This window comes from Octopus bimaculoides, chromosome 2 (assembly GCF_001194135.2).
Source record: "Octopus bimaculoides isolate UCB-OBI-ISO-001 chromosome 2, ASM119413v2, whole genome shotgun sequence".
NCBI lineage: Eukaryota > Metazoa > Mollusca > Cephalopoda > Octopoda > Octopodidae > Octopus > Octopus bimaculoides.
The window spans coordinates 150624030-150647607 of NC_068982.1; the positions used below are offsets into that span (position 1 = coordinate 150624030).

Below are 23578 nucleotides of genomic sequence, written 5' to 3' on the forward strand. Positions count from 1 at the left end.
CACACACACACACACACACACACACATCCTGAAAGAAATATCAAACATTACTCAGCAAAGATTTCATTAAAAAGCTATTATAGATGCTCTGAAATCAACTTGTAAATACCAAAACTACACTGGGTCACATATATGTTCATTAATCAACAACCACATTTTCTCTTCAAACCATTTGACTTACTAAAATTAATGAAACCAATTTTTTTATTTCATAACAATCAGCCTTACTTTCTTTACAAAATACCAAAATAAAAAAAAAAAATAGAAAAAGAATCATGACAATAAGAAATGTTGACTTAAGTATATTTATAATAACTTTTTTAATGAAATGCTTCATGGACATGTAAGAGGTGTAATGGCATCATAAGAAGGTTAACAGAGTCTTTATGTGTGGCAAATGTGCAGGTACAATAAGAACTAAAAATGTACAGACAACAGACTTCCTCAAGTGCTCAGTGGGATCATTAGAAGTAGTAGATAGCTTTTGTTACTAGGTGAACAAGTTAGCAGTGGAAGAAGAAGTTCTGAAAGCATAGTTGCTAGAATAAGAACACGCTTGACAAAGTTCAAAGAGTTTCTACCTTTGTTGGTAGTTAAGGGTCTCTTCTTCAGAGTGAAAGGCAGATTGTATGATGTTTGTATATACAACCTTGCTACATGGCAATGAAACATGGGTTATGACTACAGAGGACTGGTGAAGGCTTGAAAGGAATGAAGTTAGTATGCTCTGCTGGATGGGTAATGTCACTGTGCACACACAACAGAGAGCAAATGATTTAAGAGAGAAGATTGTGCTGGTTTGCTCATGTGATGTGTATGGATGAAGACAGCTGCATAAAGAAGTGTCAAGCTCTAATTGTGGAGGGTACCTGTGGAAGAGATGGACCCAGGAAGACGTGGGATGAAGTGGTAAGAAAGGATCTTCAGGTGCTGGGCCTGACTGAGGAAATAACAACAGACCAGGAGTTGTGGCAATTTGCTGTACTTGAGAAGACATGTCAAGCTAAGTAAAATCATGACCATCCATACATACAAGCTTGTCCTTTACAGGTGCTAGTGTCACATAAAATGTACCCATACTGATACTGTGTAAATGCTGGTGGCATCTAAAACCACCCAGCACACTCTGTAAAATGGTTGGCATTAGGAAGGATAACCAGCTGTGGAGACCATGCCACAGATAATTGGAGCCTGGACAGCTTCTTGGATGGCCATCTCCTGTCAAACCGTCCAACCCATGTCAGTATGGAAAACAGACATTAAACAATGATGATGAACTCTACAGGCTGGGCCATTGAGAATTAAAGTATTTTTAGCCAGATATAACCTTGTGTCAGTGAAGTGATATGATATGATATAAACTATTAACTACTGAGTGTCAACATAGTAGAAACAATAACAACAAAAATAAGAGACAGCTGTAATAACAATGGTTGAGATAATAACAGCAACAATAACAATGTATCATTTTCATAATTTTGCAATAATAAACTTACTTTAAGTATGAAGGCAACAGGAGTGTTCAAACTGCCAGCTTGTTTGACTGCAGTCTTCAGAACTTCAAACAGATCATTTCCAGTGAACCAGTCCATCTGTATAGTTGTAATGTTGGTCATTTCACATGTTAACATATAGATGTCAACTATGTCACTGACTACACTACTGATGGAGAGGAGGTGACTTCTGTATAGGTGATATAATAGTAGAACTTAGGATTAATAAATACTTGCTGTGTGGGTGAGTGTGTGTATGCACACAGGTTTTTGAGTATTAGACAATTTTATAGAAAAACCCTGTTATAGAAATTTTGCGTAAAATAATAGAAGCAGTCTAACACAATATTGTTTAAATGAGAAACTTATTTTAATCACAATCTAAACAAACAAACAAACAAACAAATTGTTTATGCACAAAATGATACTTCAGAATAGATACCATTTTGTGTGAATTATCCATACTTCAGAGATTCATTCAAAACTTTATCTTCATGTTTAGTTGTAATTTTTCATGTGTACATCTATTTTCTTTGATGATGTGCTTTTGTTGAGCTTCAAAAATCTCTTAAACAGGAGGTCAGCTGTTGAATCTGGTGTCGCTTTGGATTCTCAACCCTAATGGTCAATGGTCAAAACCACACTGAAATCTCTGATCAACATCATGTTACTGACAGCAGTAATTATTCACTCTTCTCTATCTCTCTTATCTTTTATTCAGTTCGAGTAACTTCCACTGGAAACAATACTTTATTACTCAGCATCCATCATCTGATACACACCACATAACCATCTACGGCAGTCATCTCTCAACTAAGAGCTTTAATACCTAATCACTCTCTCAGTTTAATTGTGCACTGCTTTTCAAGTAGGTTAACACTATAGAACCATTAAATTATATTCATCTTATTTCTCAATAACCTTCACAGATCTTCTATACATAATAATCCATATCTCACTATCATGCAGCATTAAACTTCTTACAAATAATACAGTTTGCTTGTTGTTTAGTTAGTCCCACATCAGCTGAGAATTGCCAGATCTATGATCAAAGGTGCTCCAGTTATGATCATTCTGTGCTTTGTTGAGTTATTGTGTATCTAGGACTACATGATTGAATTTGTACTTTTTTAAGATAGTAAAATGTGATATGAGAAAAAATTGTTTGATATGTCTGGCAGGTTGAGTGGTTGCACAGAGATTTTCTTGTTGGCTCATACAGCTTACTTTCTACATGAAGAGAGGAACACATTGCTACCAACAGAGACAATAGTTCTCAAAGCTTCTTATACCCTTTCTATAATTTAGCTACTATACTATCACTACAGCCATCTGAAGCACCAATTAAATCGCTTAATCAACTAGGTAGTTAGGTAACCATGCTGGCTGTACCTACCAAGCAGTTTATAACTTTATTTTATTGGTACTCTTATCGTGAACTACTCATATGCGTTGATCACATCTCAAGTTCTGCTTTGCAGTCATTTTTTTTGTGTACTTATTTTTTACACTGAGTACACAAAACTGAGTTACTATGTACTTCCTTCTTACATGGATGCAGGTAGTGCTGTGTAGTGTTGTGTTGCTTCACAACCATATGGTTCAAGATTCAATCTTACTCATTATCACTGGTAACTTTCACTATAGCTTTGGGTTGATCAATATCTTGTGAGTGGAATTAGGAAACTAAATGGGAGCCCACTGTATCTACATGAATTTGTACACATACACACAAGTGTGTATATGTATCTTTCAATGATGTATATTGATAAAAGATGTAAATATTAGTGAAATAAAGAGCAAAATAAAAAAACAGTACTCCTCAAATGAAGTTCTTTGCGAGAATGACAACTTCTACATTGAGTTATAGACATGACAATATCAATCTTGCCATCATAGTGGATCCGTGATTTGCCCATTAGAAACCTGTAACCAACAATACTATTGTTTACAAATTGTAATATATATATATCTTTTATCTTTTATCTTGTTTCAGTCATTGGACTGCAGCTGTGCTGGGACACTGCCTTGAAGTATTTTTACTTGAATGAATCAACCCAAGTACTTATATTTTTTTAAAGTCTGGTATTTATTCTATTAGTCTCTTTTGTCAAACTGCAAAGTTTCAGGGATGTAAACACATCAACACTGATTGTCAAGCAGTGGTAGGAGACAAACACGAACACACAGAGACACAGACACACACATGATGGGTTACTTTCAGTTTCTGTCTACCAAATCCACTCACAAGGCTTTGGTTGACTTGAGGCTATTGTTGAAGACATTTGTCCCAGGTCCACACAGTGGGACTGAACCTGAAACTAAGTGGTTGTGAAGCAAACTTCTTACCACACAACCGCACCAGTGCCTATATATTTAAAAAAAATAATATTGAGAAAGGCCACAGTAAATCTATTATTAAATCTCATTAAACTTAGCTGACCCTTAAACTATAATTAGTTGCCACACAGTTCTAAGTTCATTTTTCAGAGACAACTTGCTCTCTTTAACGCTCCAAATTTTTTGTATATATGTTATTTTTATGACTATTGAAAATGGGTAGAATTAAATAAAATATTTACCTGTCAGAACATGTAAGGACTCGATGAACCTTTGTAATTTGGGAAATTACATGTTCAGAAGGGATTATTTGAAGGGGTCTCTTAGGATGATCCGAATTATATATGCCAATATGTCTTTGAATGGTAGCTTCAAGTGAGTACAGACTTTCAGTCTGATATAAAACATTCTGAAGAAACAACAATAGGACAATGTTATATTGTCATCATCATCATTATTATTATTATTATTATTATTATTATTATTATTCAAATTCTGCTGAGGTTGGCTTTGCCTTTCATCTTTCCAGAGTTAAGCACTGGGGTCAATGTAATCAACGAACCCCCTCCACCAAATTTCAGGCCTTGTGTCTACAGTAGCAAGGCTTATTATTATTAAGAATCTTTATGTTTTGAGTTCAAATACTGTCAAGGTTGGCTTTACCATCTATCATTTTGAGGTTGATAAAATAAGTGGCAGTTGAGCACTGGGATCAATATAATCAACTCGCCTCTTTCCTCTCAAATTTTGGGCATTTTGTCTATATCAGAAAGAGCTATTATTATTAAGGTAGCAAGCTTACACTACACCCACTCGTCACCCATCTTTTCCCAACAAACAACAATCTATAGAAGTTCAAACTGAACTGAAACTGCATTTACTCATCTGTCTGTGAGGGTGTTTAATGGTTACAAACATTAACCCACCTCTCCTAACCAAAGAAAGAGAAAAGTTTAGCACCATAATGACTCAGTCAGTATGTTTCCATAATAACCACAGATAATTTTCTACCTGTTTAACCCTTTTGATAACAAACTGCCTGAAACTGCCTCTGGATCTGTAGTACAAATGTCTTGTTTTCAAAAGTTCTGAATTAAAATCTTCCACCAAACCTTAGTCACAGTTTATGTTCATAACACTAGCTTAATGATAACTAAGTTATTTTACTAAATTCTTTGTTATATTTAAAATTAATTGAAAGAAACACAGAGCATCTCAACAGAAATATGGTAACAAAAGGGTTAAATATGAAATACTAAAGGAATAATAAAAAAGGTTCTTACATTTATTGGTTTACTGAGCAGAGGTGAATGTGAAGAGGGTCTATTTCTTGACGGAATTGTGATAAAGTATCCAATATTTTTTGTGGTGATAACAATGTCAGGCCATTTCTAAACAGAAAAAATTGAAGAGAATAGAACATTAGTAATAAAACAAAAAGTTTTTGCAGAAGCTTGAAATTTAGATATATAAATGACAAGATAATGGAGGATTGTGTGATATTCATGCTTTTCTAAAGTAGTGTAACTGAAATAGTTACAACTGACAATGAAAATAGATCAAAAGAGAGCTCATGGAGAACTAAGTGTAAGATAGTGTATTAAGCACAAGACAGTATAAAAGAGTTTACTAAGTGCAGGTAGTGTAGGATAGTGTACTAAGTGCTGATCATATAAGACAGTGTACGAAGTACAAGATATATAAGACTGTATTAAATACAAGACAATGTTAGAAAGTTTACTAAGTACTGATAGTTCAAGATTGTTGACAACTACAGTTAGTGTAAAACAATGTAGTATGCACAAATAGTGTAAGACAGTGCACTAAGTATAATGCAATGCATGAATATGGTACTGTGCAAAAGTTTCACTTTCTAATAAACAAGAATTTGTTAGAAGGTCTCCAGGAAAGTGAAATGACCCATGTTACACAGCGAAAACAGTGAAGTTTGGGGGTAAGAGTCTGAAGTAATGGTTCAAGAAAGTTGGTTCAAATTGACAGTAACTTAAATAGTGCTGAATACATCCAGTTGCTGAAGGACAATTTGATACTAGACTTGGATGAAGGTGTGATTTTTCAGCATGACGGAGCTCCATGCTACAGATCATGTGCAATACAACAGGGATTGGCTGATGAAGGTGTTACTATATTGAAAGATTGTCCAGCTCAGAACCCTGACTTAAATATCATTGAGCAAATGTGGACAGAAGTTAAGAGAAGAGTTCTTCAGAAGAATCCATGCAATCTTAAAGAGTTGTGGGAGTTCAGCCACAGAGAATGGCATCTCATACTTGTAAAGATGGTGAAGGATTTGTACGCATCTCTTCCCAGGTGCATTGAAGCAATTATTCAAGCTAGAGGAAGCCACGCAAAATATTAACAATGTACAGTAACTTCTTGAAAAGAACATAATGTAATAAATTTTCATTATAGATATTTTTCTGTTTTAAAACACTGTATCTTGATTGGTTTATGTGAGGTGGCCAAAAACTTTTGCATAACCATTTTTGGTGGTCGTCTTGCATCTTCTCCTCTCATTCAGAACCCCTGCTACAAAATATAATGATTAGGTATGGAAATAGCTTTAACAAGGCCAATGTTTCATCTGTAAAAAATGCAATGTGAAACATCCACTTATAAGTTGGCAATTAGTAGAAATTTACAATAGTTTAAAGTAGTCAAAGACTTTTGCATGGTACTGTATGTATTAAGTTCAACTTCCATTTTATGATAATCTATATTTGATGATGATGCAAGATAGTGTAGCAAGTACAACTTAGTGTAAGATAATGTAAGGAGATGCAAATGATAATGTAATATAGTAAATGAAACTGACACTTTTATTTCAATGTTGGATTTCAATTACAAATAATACCATCATATTGCTGTGGCAATGTAGAAAGTAGATAACAATTCCACAAATCCCATGTTCTGCAGATAGCTGCACAGCAACAGATAAGAATTTTATTACATTGTTGTCACCATTAATAGTTGACACCACTACCATCAACATACAGATTATCATAAAATGTAAGGTTAACTGAATAAGTGAAACGATAAAGTACTACATACGTCATTTACAACTGTTTTTAATAACTGCTTAAAGAAGTTGTGATCTTCATTTCTGCACACTGAGTCCAGCAGTACATTCTGGATGTCATGGATCAATAAGAAGATGATAAAATTTTCATTGGTCCTTTCCTTCAAAGGAAGTTTAGCCAATCCCTAGGAAAAATATTTCATCAATATTAGATTCATAATAAAAACAGTTATTATCATGAATATTTAAATATTTTTGGTTCTAAGAAAAGTGATTCTGAGTTGATGCTTTTTTTAAATGTAGTACATACATTAAGCTAGATTGCAGCTCCCTCTTGCTGAAGACATTTTCCTATTCTGGCATTAAGAAGGAAACAAAACCATTTATTACGTGAAGTTTAATTACAATTAAATAAGGTGTGGAGAGGAATTAACAGACGTTACTGCCAAGAAAGTGGAATTAAGAAATCCAAAGATTCTAGTGCTACATTGATATGATATTGCTCCTGTTACTACTCATAACAACAACATTTTTCCTTTCATCATGGGGTGGATGTTTTTTCTTAAGAATTTATATACTTGCAGGGAAACTGTAAAATGTCTCTGCCAGTCATGTAAGAGTTGAACCTGTTTTTCAAACAAACTGAGATAAGCTGTGTTATGTGTCTTAAACTAGAGATACAACACAATCAACTGTAAAATTAATTTGAACTCATGAGTATTTGGTCAGTAACAAATGTAGAGGCTAACATTTTATGCCAAAACCTTCATCTCTGATAAAAAAAAAAAAACCATATAAAATATTAGCTTCTCTTTCATAGCATACAATCATACACTACCACTTCTGCTTATACTTCCAACCAGATTCATGTCACTAGAGACCACCACCTCTGTCTCTTAACTATTTGGTCAGTACAAAGACCACTACAAGGACACCAAAGCTACCAATTCTAGTAACTACCTTACTTGGTAACTACTCTAGCTACGTGATGCCACTATAGTTCTTTAGAAAAATCAAATATGTTTATACAGTATTACCAACCTTAAAGCAGTGTTCTAAACTTTGAATGGTGAACATGTAATGTGTGGAACCTGGTAAAGAGGACAGCTTTAATGTTGACTGTAAACCAGACAGTAGTTGGTAGGAGGCTTCAACTAGGTTATTGAATAGTTTTGTGTCAATATTTGGTAGGTTCTCTCCATTCACAGCAGTCTGTAACAAAATATTAAAAAAATGAAAAATTTATTGCTTTATATGAACTCTTTATGATAAGAAACTAATTATCTGATAGGAAGATATTGGTGATACTCATAGAATGGAGTATCATTCAGCACTTAGTCTCATTCAATTAGATTCTAAGTTAAACTTAGAGTTGGCTTCTGCCCCAGCTGCTGACAGACTCAGTAGATTATATCTTTTTTCAATTGATATATCAGAGTGTGTGATATCAGCTCAAGAGATTTATCTCTCATTCAGAAACTGAATTAACTACAGGCTGTATATAGATCAACTTTTATTTCTATACTACTGTAAATGATTGAGACAGTGGAACATTGGACAAAATATTTTATATACTTAAGTTTTATCCTTCATGGAGCAAAGTTCAAAACTCTCAAAAGTCTTTCATCATTCTAAATCTTATAAAATCAGTCTTTTTAATATAATACCCTTCTGGGATCTTGATGAAACAAGAACATCTACTCTATCTGCATTTGCAGAGGAAAGAGAGGTTGAGTTCTATTTTATAAAGCTTTTATACTATTGAGAGATATCATACTCTCATTGGTCCAAGAAACTGTTAAAAAAAAATGAATGAGCAAATCATTAAACACACATTTCAGTTGTGTTTAAATTGTCATTACCAACAATCTAAGTTGTTCTTGCATTGCATTTTCGGTTACAAATCCTCACTGTCAAGTTTGCTACACTTTTTACTCATTTTAATTTATCAGTCATCATCAACTGTCCAACTTGGTATTTCTATATCCCATATTTATAAGTCATTACCTACTGTTTAATTTAGTACTCTATGTTTGTTTGATCATAACAAACTTTCTTAATTTGATACTCCTGTATCCCACATTAGTTTGATTGCAATTAATATTTTTACACTCTATCTCTCTCTGTAAATATGAATTGTGAGATTGTTACTCCCTATCATTGTTTACACTCCAACTCTCTAATATAAAAGGAATATAACTGTGAAACATTTACCTCAAGTTTTTTCCCCAAAATTATTGAAAGATCATTTTCTTCAGGTTCTGGCAAATTGAATATTGCAAAATGACGCTGCAATAGAGAAAAAGATAAGTCTAAAATATTATTATTAAAGTGAAATGCTTTATTGTAATATTTAATCAGAGAATGATAGTTGACAGTGAAGTTGATAAAGTGTCAAACATCCAATGAAAGAATTATTGGTCTGTATCCTGTTATTAGCACTGGACTCTCAAATGGTCCAGAGTATCTAGTAGTAATTACCTGCCATGAGATAAACACAACTCACTGATATAAGAAATAGAACATCACTAGACAATTAGCAAGTATTTTGTCAGCATGCAATACTAAGGACATGAAGGATATAATAAGAAACTGCTAGAGTTCTCAATTTCAGGTTAGACTCCTTAAATGTCATGGTAATTCTAGATTCATTGGTGAGACAACTGACATAGGCTACAGATAATAGTTTATGTGAAATAGCTTAGAGTTGACAACTGATACATTGTGAATGATGCTTGATGTGAAATAGTTTTTTAGAATTGATAACTGACAGAAGATTTGTATGAAGATGATGATGATGATATTAGTTATTCCTCATCTATGAGTATTATTTCCTCTTTTCTATGATGGTATTTTGGTAAGTAAGAAGGCGGCGAGCTTCGTTTGTCTTTACGTTCTGAGTTCAAATTCTGCCGAGGTCGACTTTGCCTTTCATCCTTTCGGGGTCGATAAATTAAGTACCAGTTACAGACTGGGGTCAGTATAATCACTTAATCTGTTTGTCTGTCCTTGTTTGTCCCCTCTATGTTTAGCCCCTTGTGGGCAATAAAGAAATAAGAAGTCCTATCTTTGCATGCAACTTGATGGATAAGGCAACCACGCTAGTGTTTATGCTATGAAAAACGCACCCTAGAAATAGATGAGTGGCTGGTGAGAGCTGTACAAGTCATGTACAGAGATGCTATCAGTAAAGTGAAAGATATCAATGAGTATAGCAATAATTTCAGAGTATAAGTAGGAGTTCACCAAAGATTGGTTCTCAGCTTACTCTTGTTTATCATAATCCTCCAGACCACAACAGAGAAATTTAAGACTGACTGTCCTTGGGAGCTCTTCTATGCTGATGACCTTAAATGTCTGGTTGGGATCCTTAGAAGTAGTAGATAGCTTTTGTTACCTAGGTGACCAAGTCAGCAGTGGAGGAGGATGCTCTGAGAGCATAGCTGCTAGAATAAGAATGGGCTGGGCATAGTTCAGAGAGCTGCTACTTTTGTTGGTAACACAGAGATTCTCTGTCAGAATGAAAGGCAGATTGTATGATGCCTGTATATAAATAGCCATGCTACATAGCAGTGAAACATGCAAATTGCCACAAGTCTCAGTCATTTGTCATCTCCTCTGTGAGGCTCAGTATCCAAAGATCATTGCTCACCACTTTGTCCCACATCTTTCTGGGTTTATCCCTTTCACAGGTTTTCTCCACAATTAAAGATTGGCACTTCTTTATACAACTGTCTGCATCCACATGACCATACCAACACCACATTTGATGCTTCTTATATGCAATTTTTCTCTCAAAACACACTTCGTCATACATGCACACTGATATCGTACATCCAATGGAGCATGCTAGCTTCATTTCTTTCAAGCCTTTGCATGTCTTCTACAGTCACAGTCCATGTTTCACTGCCATATCTAAACATATCCCCTCACACTCTCATGGAACATCCCCGTCTATCCCCTCTGTACAACTTATAATCCCCACCACCACTGTTCTATCTGGGTTGACTGTTATTCATTTCCAGCACCTATTTCTCTTTCTCTCTCACTCTGAGTATCTCTATATCTTTCTCCCTAACCCTCTTCCAGCTTCCTTCTCTTTCTTTGTCCTATGGGGCAGCCAAGTACCTCCACTGTAGTAAGACAACTATCTCTGTCCCTCTATTATACTCTAACCTTCTCCTGGTATACAATCACTTCCTTCAATTCCACTCCCTCTCTCAGCTAAGAAGTCTTTGTCCTGCAAGTTACTTGGCAACCCCATTGGTGCTGGTGCCATGTAAAAAAAGCACCTGTGCTAGTACCAAGCAAAAAGCACCCAGTAAATTCTGTAAAGTGGTTGGCATTAGGAAGAGCAGCTCACTGTAGAAGCCATGCCAAAACAGACAATTGGAGTCAGTGCAGCACTCTGGCTTACCAGCTCCTATCAAACCATCCAACACATGCCAGCATGGAAAACAGACATTAAATGATGATGACAATACACTTTGTAAAGCTGTAGGTGTGAGGAAGGCATCCAACCATTGAAACTATGCTAAAACTGAGACACTGGAGTAAGACATAGTCCTCCTCCCTGCTGGATTCTGCCAAAACTTCCAGATCATAGCAGGATGGAGAGTAGATGTAAAAATGATGTTGATGATGATGATGATGATGAGCAGAGGTGGGTGTGGCAGATATATGTACGTGTAATAGTCTAAGACATTAAATACATCAATTTTTGCCCAACTTTCAAAATACTAAAATGTGTATAATTTTTTAAGGAATTCTTTTTACCAAAAGTCTTTGATTTAACTGTTCTAGACGAGGCTCAGGATGTGTCATTTCAGCAATCAAACAAAGATCTTCAATAAATTTCATCTCAAAAGGTGAACTTGAGTCACAAATTACTTTTCCATCTAATAGTTGACGTAGAAACTGAAATTAGAAATCACAATTCAAAATTGCTGAATTCTGATGGTATCAATATTGATCTGTTGACATTAATATTGCAAGTGATATTTTTTTTTTTATCTATTTTCAATGAATCAATTCCTGATTGAGTCATTTTCACAAAGGTTCTCCTAGTTGGTACAACACTGAACATGAATGTATTTTAAAATAACCACAATATAGGATATTTTGTATTACTACTTTCATAAAGTATATTTTACCCTCACCTAACTTGATTTTACACTGTCCAACCGATGCGAGAATGGAAAATGGATGTTAAGCAATGATGATGATGATGATATATAAAAATCATTTCTCCTTTAAGAAAAAAAACCTTGCAATTATAGAATATGTGTGAAAAGGTTATGTGATATTCATGCATTTCTTTTTCTAGTTGAAATGATATTATGTGTAATAAGATCCAGAGCAGGACTTCAGACCCTGGTTATTCTAGAGATTACCTTAACATTGACATATACATTATTAATTAAATTAACTAATTACCTCGTTACATCTTTGGATACCAAATTGGTCCTTTTTGGGAATATTGATATCTTCAATGAATACGGCAAGCTTCTTCTTGTCTTTTGCTCCATGGATGAAACCTATGAAAAGAACAATTTCTAGTCTTACCATACACTTATCTGTAGTTGGCTGAGATGATAGACCTCTCTCATTTGTAATGTATTGATATAACCCACCCTAATGGAAAGAAATACTTCCATATCTTTTCCTACAAGCTGACACTCAAACAAAAAGAAAGGAAAACTCAGAATTAAAAAGCATAATTGTGAAGAATGTCACATAAATGAATGCAAAGATTTAGTTTTCAGTGTCACTATATTGTAATAGCTATGCTGTCCTGCTACTAAAAGGAGCACACTACTGCATCTTCTCTAAATACACTGATGACAAAATCTTCAATATTACTCCAGTGGGACATTACATAACATCATTTCATCAATAACTCTCTGAGAACGTCAGTAATCATTAGCTCCCTGCCAATAAAGCCAGTGATGTGACTCCAGCAACAGAGTGCTACACTAAATATATTACACTTCTTACAGCACCAATATTCAGTTTAAATAGTTTACACTTTTCACCCACAATACCTCCATTATACATAATTATGGTTAAAGGAAGGCATTGGACAGAAATTAACAGATATTGATATAAAACATGTGGACCAAACAAATCCCAAAACTGTGTTTATGGTGATGCTAATAATAAAAGAAAAACTTAGTTTTGTCTTTTTCTCTTATAAGCTGTTATAAGGATTAAAATATCTTTCAGTCATCTGGTTGTAATGTAGCATAGTATATTGAGCTAAACTGAAATAAATATACCAACCCACTTCAAAAATTAGATTTGTGTCAAATGAAGAAATTGTAACTTTTCTATTATTAATAAATTACTGTAACTGTTCTCTCAGTCTTTTAGAAATTTTGGTTTTCTGCAATATATAGTTAGAATCCAAAGATCTAATGGTCAACATGTTAAACACCAAAGTACTTGTTAGTAAGACAGAGTACAGAATCTGTGTCATATGCAAAGTGCTTTTGCTTGATATGTTGGCAGTGAGGTAGATAGAAACTTGTTACTGAGTGTCCAGTGTAAACAGTGGGTACATAAAGTGTGGTGGTGGTGGTGGAAGTGGTGATAATGAAGAAAACAATGAAGAAGCTATTTATATTTTGAAACCACAGTTTTTGATCAGTTGGTAGAGTAGTTTGTACTTTCTATTTCCTGTTCTGGTAACCAAAAGAGAAAATAGCTGCTTATATCAATTCATACCTAACTGCAGTTAAACTATGTAATTAAAAGGTGTAGGCATTATTGCCAAGTAAGTGGGACAGTTTTTAGCAGTACAACAATGGCTGTTAATAATAATTTCAAACATTGACATAAGGCCATATATCTTTAAAAAGCTACATTGGAATTAATGTGACCTCAGTATTTGACTGGTGTCCACTTTATTTTAAAAGGGTGAAAAGGAAACTTAATGTTAGCAAGATTTGACTTCAGAATCTAAATGTACATAAAAAAATATACTCCAAAGAATTCTGTCTCAATAGTCTACCATTTTTGCTGCAATAATGATATTAGTACTTCATGTACAAAAATACTTAGTGAAATGAAAGTGTAATTAGACAAAAGCAAGAAGTATTTTGCATAAGGATTTAGTGTGATGTTAGAGACTTTTGACCAACTAATGGGTATTATCTTATAACAGAGTGGTGGATAAAGTACATGATCAAGAATTCACATACTTCAGCCGGTTCACCTATTCTATGGTGGGGACAAGATTAAGCATAATTCTATATTCCTTTGTTTATCCAGCAGGGCAATACTTATCAAGATGTCTGTGAAAATTATTTCCAAGACTAGAGTCCTCTCTAAAAGGAATATTTGTCTCTCATTCCACTTAATTCTATAGAAACTGTAGTAACTATACTGGCCTTAATAAGTGTCATGTTTGGGAAAAGAACCAAGAAACCAATTTATTAAACCTTACCTTGTCTGTGGATGATACTTTTATTGAAGAAATCAAACAGCTGTACTGTTTTGGTTGAGCCACTAGACACAAATCTTTTCAAAACATATTCCTCTGAACCTAAATATTAAAAATCCATTTATACACTTAAATTTTTATAATGAGATTATTATTGATTTTGATGGAATAACATTTCAAATCATTTAACCTTGAATTTAATCTGTTAATGTCAAATTTAAAATTTAATCTCAATTTAAATTGTTAACATCAAATTTCCTCTGATAACCTCAAACCTCTTCTGTTAAATTTAAACTTTGCCTTTTCTGATTTATAAAATGTTACTATCCAGATGGCTTGATCACTGTCTGTTGTAGCCCATTGGATTAAAAATTTGGAATCTTGTATGAAAAGAAAATCTTGAGTTCAAACTAAATAGGCTGAAATATTTAGTAGAGGAGATGTGATAATATTTATGGCCTTTTTATAAGGCAAAAGAGACATATATTGAGATCAGAGTGGCTTACTATGAGCTTACTTCTTTGTATGGCATTCATGAGAAATCATACCTTCCTCAAGGTGCCTGCTAAAGCACACTGTACCTTACTTATGGGTTCAATCCTCATGTAATGGTAGGATTTGAACTTGTGATCTTTAGGTAAATAGTTGGCACACTAACACTTTAACTTTTCAGCTGGAATACTTTGAAACAGTATGCTAACAATATGTGGTGAGTCCCTTAATCATATGGTAGTCAGGACCTCACTATCCATGTACTGGAGTCAATTCAACCAATTGAGTACCACAAAAACCTGCAGAGGGATTTAAAATTAGCACTGCATGCTACAGAAACATTTGTGAATTTTATGGAGCTCCTGCTGCTTGTACCATAGTTTTTTTTATAATATGGTACCTACATAGAATAAATAGATGACTGAACAGACCAGTTTGTAGGAGATGGATAGGTAACTCTGATTTGTAGTCAGTAATCTGTTGTCATAGTAACTGTATCAGCAATGATGCAATAGCAAAAGCAACGGCAAATCAGAAACTTACCTAAAGTTGACATCAAAGCATTAATTAATGATGTTTTACCAGAACCTTTGGGACCAGTTAATAAAGAAGGGAAACCATGAAGTATGAAGTTATTCATGAAGTATTTTATAGGAATCTGAAAGTAAATATTAAATAAGAATAGAAAGTAGAATAGTAAATAATACACTAAAATACTAAACAGAGATCTGATAGCAGGGTTCTGATCATAGAATATTAAATAGAAAATTAGAAGTAAAAATATACTATATTTAATGTATGTAGATAGTTACTCTTCTTTGCGTAATATATATGCATATCCCATACTGCTCTTAGTGTATGAAGATAGTTACTGCTTTTGTAAAATATATGTGTGTCTACTTACTGTTCTTTGTGTGTATACAAATTCTCTGCTGAAGTTATCTTGTATAACTGGAGACTCTTCAAGTGATCTAGAAAAATGAATTGTTTTAAATCTGTCAAATGCATTTTCAGAAGTTCAAAAACTAATTAATATATCTACTGAAGATATATAAAAAATACAACTTTCTAATAACATTTCTCCATGAAGGATAAAAACTGTTTAATTCAAATAAGTATTTGAAGATCTCTACATTCATTATCGAATAATGCAGATCAGAAATCAATCTAAGTGAACTGACTCCGCATTATCATTTCTTTTTTCTCATTTGAGGTTATTTTAATTAAAGTCATCACTTAATGTCTTTAAGAAGAGTATGAACATCAGAACATCATTAGAATAAAACACAAAAGACACATATCAACTTTACTAATACAAAAAGGAGGAATTAATATCTTTTGTTGAATTTCTAATTATTATCTCTAAGCATTTATCTAAAGAAGTAATAAATGCATCTCATCACATCATGTGAAACACAGAAATACAACAATTAAAATGAAGTAAGTTTAAGTCCTTTTTTCTCAGAGAGTAATCTAAGATGAAGTGAAGAGTATATTATTTTATTCTTTTACTGTTATTGGACAATAGTGATGCCAGGGCACCCACCTGAAGGGTTTTAGCCAGTTATGTTGATTGGTGCTTATTTTATTTTTGTCAACCTTGGAAGAATGAAAAGCAAAATTGACCTGGGTCAGCTTTGAACTCAGAGCATTACCAAATACCTGAAGTGTTGTCTGATGCTCCCTCTATTGATTCTGCCAATCCACATAAAAAACACCGGTGCTGATGCCATGTAAAAAGCACTGGTGTTGATGCCAAGTAAAAAGCACCCAGTGCCCTGTGGAGTGGTTGGTGTTAGGAAGAGTATCCAGCCATAGAAACCAAGCCAAAACAGACTATGGAATCTGGTGTGGCCCTTGGCCTTGTCAAGCCTTCCAACCCAGGCCAGCATGGAAAGTGGTCATTAAATGTTGACGATGATGATGATGATGATATTCTTGCAATTTAGTCTGAGAAGGATAGCACAGCCCTTGGCCTTTACAGGTACTTCTTGATGAGTGAGACTAATGCTAAACCTGAGCAGCTGCCCCCCCTCCCCCCGCCTCACCCACAGAAAAACAATATAGATGGAAAGAGAACTGTAGGACTAGTCTGAATGCTTGCACCAGAATAAACTCTGCTAAAGGCACCCAAGAAACAGGAAGTGGTTTTAAGTGATACAAAATAAAAGAAATGAAAACTTCTTGCTAAACCGACTTGATGTTCCAATTTTCCCATTCTCCTGATTCATCAACAAAATAGTCAAATAAATAAACATCATTTTCATCTTCGGGTATTCTGAAATAAAGAAAATTCCTTATTAATTTTATTCAAAAAGAAGAAAATGATATTTAAAATCAAAACTATTTCATCAGCATAAATCAATCAATCTGTCTGCGTGCCTGCCTGCCTGCCTGCCTACCTACCTACCTACCTATCTATCTGTGTGTGTGTGTGTGTGTGTATATATCTCATTCATTCATTTTCTATGTATGCATGTATGTATGGGCACATGTGTGAATGCAGAATCACACACACACACACACACACATATATATATAGAGAGAGATATGAACAGGCTAATAAACTCAGATATCCATGGTGGAACTGTTGCCAGCTTTATAATTTTCCTCTGATGATGATGAATCACAAAGGATGAAGAAGAAAATCTGAAAAATTCATTAAAAAAAATGATAGTTGTGTCTTTAATACAACAATCCACATGTGTGTGTGTGTGTGTGTGTGTGTGTGTGTGTGTGCGCGCACACATAAATACAGAAGCATCTTACATTATGAAAACTCTGCTTATGATTAAAGATGTAATTATATTTATTATTTTTTTTTTCTGAAAGAATTTTCCAGACATTTGAAATGCATCTCAATTTATAATTTGGAAGTTAATATGAAAATAGGTTTTCCATTATAGAATTCTTTCATTATGGCAAAGCTTTAGGGATGTAATCCTTCCATAATGTATGTGTATGTGTGTATTGCACATTTGCATGCATGCATATTGTATATGTATAAATATATTTGTACATATGCATGCGTAAGTATGGATATATTTATGTGGATGTATGAAGATGCTTATGCTTATATGTACATAACTATAAGCATGTGATACATGTGAGTCAATCACTCAATAAAACATGTTCAGTTTTATTTTATCAACTCATAATAAAATCGATTTATTATTTAAACTACTTTCTAGAATTGAGCCAATTATATAATATAAATTATTCAAGGGAGGAAGATCAGTGCCCATAAGATCTGATGGTTGTCCTAAACTGGTGAGAAAGATGTTCTAACGCAGTGTGAACAGTTAATGTCTACTGGCAAAATTTGGATTGGATTGACAGTGGGGTTTGGTCTGAATGCTTGTAAGAGAATGAACTCCGTAAAAGGTATTTAAAGAACAGGTGGATGCATTAAATTGGACGATGTGTTAGGCCTACTACCCAAACTAACAAATTTATCAATTCCATAGTTTTTTTTATTATTAATATTCTGTATTCTTACAAAAATGAAAAAAATCACAAATGAATTTTATGAAACTGATAAAATTCTCATTTTATTCTTGGTTTTTCTCTTGATTTGAATTTTAACCGAGGCACAAGGTCATATACTTTTTAAGGGAATATATAGTTGATTAGATTGATCAACTAATTCTTGACTGATTCTTATTTTATTTATTCTGGAAGGACGAAAGGCAAACTTGACCTTGAAAAGGCTTATAATTAAATACTGAATGACATTTTGTTCAACAAAATACTAAATCTACCATCCTCCATCCTGATTTCCTTTTGGATATGAACAGCTTAATCAGTATTGTTTTGCTGCTACTGAATAACAACAGCATGTAAATAGTATAAAATAAGAAGTCTACAAGTAGAGGGATAAATTAAATCAACTATACTTTTGAAGGGAGCATAGGTGCAAATATGGTTGCATGGTTAAGAACTTAACTTCCCAATTACATAATTTTAGGTTTACTTCCACTGTGTGGCGCCTTAAGCAAGTATCTTCTACAGTAGTTCCAGGCCAATCAAAACCTCAAATGGATTTGGTAGATGGAAACTGAAAGAAATCCATTGCGTGCGTATGTGTGTCCGTGCATGTCTCTCTCTCTCTCTCTCTCTCTGTGTCTGTGAGTATCTGTGACTCCTTATCTTGAAGTCATGTAATAGCTATAAATGAATGTCGATGCCATACAAGTGGGATTACTTGTTTATAGTCTTCTGTGAAAACCTGTCTGGCCATGGGGAAATTGCTTGGAAAATAGGTGAGGAGTGGTGATAGGAAGAGCACTTGACCATAGAAAATCTGCTGAATTCCATTTGATCCATGCAAACATGGAAGAGTGGATGTTAGAATGATGATGATACACCAGCACTGTCTCAGTAAAATGATTAAAACTCAACAGAAGAAACCATTTCAAATAACATAACAGCTGTGTTATTGTTTTTGGAGGAGGTTCATACTTACAGATTGGTCCTTACTTTCTGAAGGAATTCATTGAAGTGAAGTTTGTCATTGCTTGAGAGATGACCACCAAAAGACCAGAGAATGCTAAATACAAAGAGCTTCTTGATATGAGTATCGCTAGAAACTGTATGGCAGTTGGATAGGAGAACTGTTAGTATCTGAAGTGAAGTAGTGATCATACCAACTTCATTAAAATGTACTGAGTGCCTGTTAAAACAAGAAGTGGTTGAAAATGTTTCATTCATTTCAAATATAGTTAAAATTGGTTTTAGTAGCTGAAAATTTGGTTAGGTAAAGAAATTTTTCTAAAAGTTATTTAGTTTAACTTAATAACTTTTTCTCTCTCTCTCTCTCTCTTGCTGCTGCCACTGCCACCACCACCACCATCATTTAACATCTGTTTTCCTTCGGGTATGGGTTGGACGGTTTGACCAGGGCTGGTAAGCTGAGGGGCTTCACCAGACTCCAGTCTGATTTGGCATGGTTTCTATGGCTGGATGTCCTTTCTAACACCAACCACTCTGAGAGTGTAATAGGTGCTTTTATGTGCCACTGGCATGAGTACCAGTTGCATGACACCAGTATCTGCCATGACTATGATTTCACTTGGCTTGATGGGACATATTGCCAAAGGTCTCAGCCATTTCTTGTTGCCTCCGTGAAAGGTACTTTTTATGTGACACCGGCACAGGTGTTAGTTACGCAACACTGGCACTGGCCACATTGCCTCCGTGAGGCCCAACAATCAAAAGGTGATTTTTACATGCCACTGGCACAGGTATCAGTTATGTGACACCAATAACGGCCACAACTATGATTTTATTTCGGTTGACAGGTCTTCTCAAGCATGGCATAATGCCAAAGGACTTGGTCACTAGTCATTGCCTCTGTGAGGCTCAATGTTCGAAAATCATGCTTCCCCCACCTTGTCTATGTCTTCCTGGGCCTCCCTCTTTCACAACTTCCTTCCACTGTTAGCTTTCAGTACTTCTTCACACAGCTGTCCATATCCATATGCATCACATGACCATACCAATGCAGTCGTCTCTCTTGCACACCACATCGATGCCACTGATGCCCAACTTTTCTCTCAAGATGTTTACACTCTGCTGTACATGTACACTGATATTGTACATCCAGCGAGATGCATACACACACACACACACACACACACACACACACACACACACACAGACAGACAGACAGACAGAGTGTGTGTATTATGTATTTTTTTCTGTTTGTAAACACAGTCACACAGAAATTCATATATATTGCCAATAAAAGAATCTATACTCGGTTGACTGATCTACTATTATATGTATAATATCATCATCATTGTCAACATGGACAGATTTTCATGGAAGATTGGCAATGAAGAACACTACTCATATAATGGTGAAGATCATTTCACAAGTATCATGTGATGTCAAGTTGAGGAGGCACAAACATATATACACAAATTACATATGTAACAAGCTTCTTTCAGTTTCTGTCTATCAAATCCACTTACAAGGTTTTGGTTGGCCCAGGCTTCAGTAGAAAGCATTTGCCCAAAGTGCCATGCAGTGAGACTGAATCTGAAACCATCTGGTTGTGAAGTGAACTTCTTAACCATAGAGCTATATCTGTGACTACACACACACACACACACACACACACACACACACACACACACACACACACACACACACACACACACACACACACACACACACACACACACACACACACTATGTACTAAAAAAATATTACAAATATCTCACTCCATTTCTGTCTTGAAGTACTGAATGACAGGGTCCATACTGGTCTGATAACATTGCATTAGAATCTAACAATAAAAGAAACATAATTTACTTCTCTTGTATTTGGAAGAATAAATAATAAATCAAGACCAGAATATAAGAAATGCAATCTTTATTCAAGTGAACTGTAAGAGATTTCAAATGAAAGTTAGTCAGTAAAGTTATAGGCCTGAGTTTTTGAAGTTAGCAGAGTTGTCTGCTTGAATCAGCAAATCTTTTAGAACTGAAAGAATCATTAAAGACTCTGAAAAGGAATCATCATTTCTAATATTATTTCATCTTTTATTTAGATTGAGAGTGTGGTTTCCATGACCTTTACAAGTTGTTCTAGATAAGGTAGCTTGATGTGGCAGTTGTTAAAACTGAACTGTTAGACTTTGAGGTCTGTGAAGAAAATATGAATAAGGATGGAGTCTAGAGGGTTGCAATTCTGGGAAGGGAGTGTCTAGTAGAGTGATTTTGTTGATGAGAATCAAAGGATAACAAGGAGAGAATTACAAATATTCTTGTCACTTTGCAGAGCAATGAAACACTCATAAGTTTTAGTGGTGTGCAGATACAGATTCTGTAGTAGTTACATAAAGCTAGTTAGGCACTGCTAACAGAAGTTTATTAAAGTTGTTAGTCACAGATTCCCATCAGTATCACTGACAGGGCATAAACTGTTAAACTCTTGACTTATTGTCTAGTGTTTTATTAATTTAATCATCCATTAAATATATTGATGCAAGGAGAAAAATATACTGGGTCTAAGAATATAAAACAATAACATAATTTCAATTTATATAGCACAGTTAGCTACAATCACTCTTTAAAATCACAGACTATAACCAAGGTACACTTACCTCTGCAATATCATATCCATTCTTGGATCCATTAATCTAAAAAAAACAAACAAAAAAAAAGCATGACATCAGTAACATCAATATGAAATGGGGTTGATACAATGATACCGGTCATGTACTAGGGTAGAATTAACCTCTCCCCACAAAAGTGTCAATATTAGAAATCAATACAGGTGGCAAGCTGGCAGAAATGTTAGCACACTGGGCAAAATGCTTGGAAGCATTTTGTCTGTTTTTACATTCTGAGTTGAAATTTCACTGATAAAATAAGTACCAGTTGAGCACTGGGGTTGATCTAATTGATTTAGCCCCTTTCCCTGAAATGGATGGCCTTGTGCCAAAATTGAAACCAATATTAGAAATCAATATCTGCTGCTGTTGCTACTACTAATACTACTACTACTACTACTACTACTACTACTACTACTACTACTACTTATAACAAACTATTTGATGTTGCATTTCTTTTTCTAGTGTATTGGTCATGTGATACATTGAGTATTAGTGTTCAATGTATCTATTTCTTTCCATAGCAGTGTTTGTCTTCTCATAGTATAGTATTTTTTGTTATCTCTTTCACACACCCACAGACAAACACTACACTTACATACACACCTCTTATCTTAAATAATTTGATTCTGTCGAGTTTATTTCATAAGTTTAAATATTGAGTTATTTCTCTTAGCTCTCTTAATTTTTAATGATGCAAATTACTCTTGGCCAAAAATATACATAACTCTTTTTCTTTTAAACTCTATTGATCTACAAATTCAGTTAAACTGTACAGTGCTGATAAGGTCAAATATGTTGAAATATATGTTCATAACTTCCCTTATCTGCAAACAAAGATCAGACTCACTTTTCTTTAAACATAAATTAATTAGAGAAAATTATTCTTAATTTCTTGAAATTATCTCACTTTGAATACTCCTAACAATTGCTACAATGTCTGTTATCCGTCTCCAGCTCAGAGGGTAAGACTCATTAAACTAAGAACTTACAGCATATGATATTCAATATTTAACCGTTTTCTCCCACCCTTTCCCAATTCTTCTCTCCCTTTCATCGTTCCCCCTCTCTCTCTAACTCTTCCTCCTTGACCCTTTCGTCGCTGACACGTGATGAAAGGGGATCTCTCTTTCTGCTCACTGCCTTCTTATAGAAAAGATGTACTTTTTCTGTCTCTTCGCTCATGCACGTCTCTCTTAACGTTCATAATAATTTTTCTATCGTCTTGGCTTAACAACCCTCACTGTTTGTTCTCACTGTCCTATTCTTGTTAACACTTTCACCCGCCGCAAAAAATTCCAAATTTGATTTAATTTGCTTTGCAGGAAGGACTGTTCCAACGAAGTCACGTATTGTCCTTGCCTTTGAAACGCGGAGTAGATGGAACAGGGACAACTGACAAAGGGTTATACTCTTTATGTTGCATGTCTCGTTTCTCTGTTTGTTTTTTCGTTTTTCGAAAAAAGTTCGTTTTCTGTTTTCGCTTCTCATTGTTTAATGTTTTTTTTGATATCCTGTACCCATATATGCATGTGTGTATACATATACATGTAGGTATGTACATACATGTATGGATATATGCATATGTTTATATATTATTTATATTATATATATATATATATATATATATATATATATATATATATAT

At 34.5% G+C, this 23578-nt stretch overlaps 1 protein-coding gene across 3 annotated transcripts in view; it reads right to left on the bottom strand.

Annotated features, from left to right (window-relative positions):
- The window catches only part of LOC106872129 (dynein axonemal heavy chain 5), a 183710-nt gene that overhangs the window by 65931 nt on the left and 94201 nt on the right, over positions 1 to 23578 (bottom strand). For all 3 annotated transcript variants that reach the window (XM_052965662.1, XM_052965663.1, XM_052965664.1), the window contains exons 47-61: positions 21922 to 21957; positions 21038 to 21102; positions 19275 to 19481; positions 17007 to 17087; positions 15714 to 15780; positions 15353 to 15467; positions 14321 to 14419; positions 12310 to 12410; positions 11650 to 11790; positions 9088 to 9162; positions 7915 to 8085; positions 6906 to 7058; positions 5117 to 5224; positions 4076 to 4242; positions 1497 to 1683 (exon numbers count right to left, since the gene is read on the bottom strand). In XM_052965662.1, the coding sequence (XP_052821622.1) occupies positions 1497 to 1683; positions 4076 to 4242; positions 5117 to 5224; positions 6906 to 7058; positions 7915 to 8085; positions 9088 to 9162; positions 11650 to 11790; positions 12310 to 12410; positions 14321 to 14419; positions 15353 to 15467; positions 15714 to 15780; positions 17007 to 17087; positions 19275 to 19481; positions 21038 to 21102; positions 21922 to 21957 (1773 nt within the window). The remainder of the gene's footprint in view (positions 1 to 1496; positions 1684 to 4075; positions 4243 to 5116; positions 5225 to 6905; positions 7059 to 7914; positions 8086 to 9087; positions 9163 to 11649; positions 11791 to 12309; positions 12411 to 14320; positions 14420 to 15352; positions 15468 to 15713; positions 15781 to 17006; positions 17088 to 19274; positions 19482 to 21037; positions 21103 to 21921; positions 21958 to 23578) is intronic.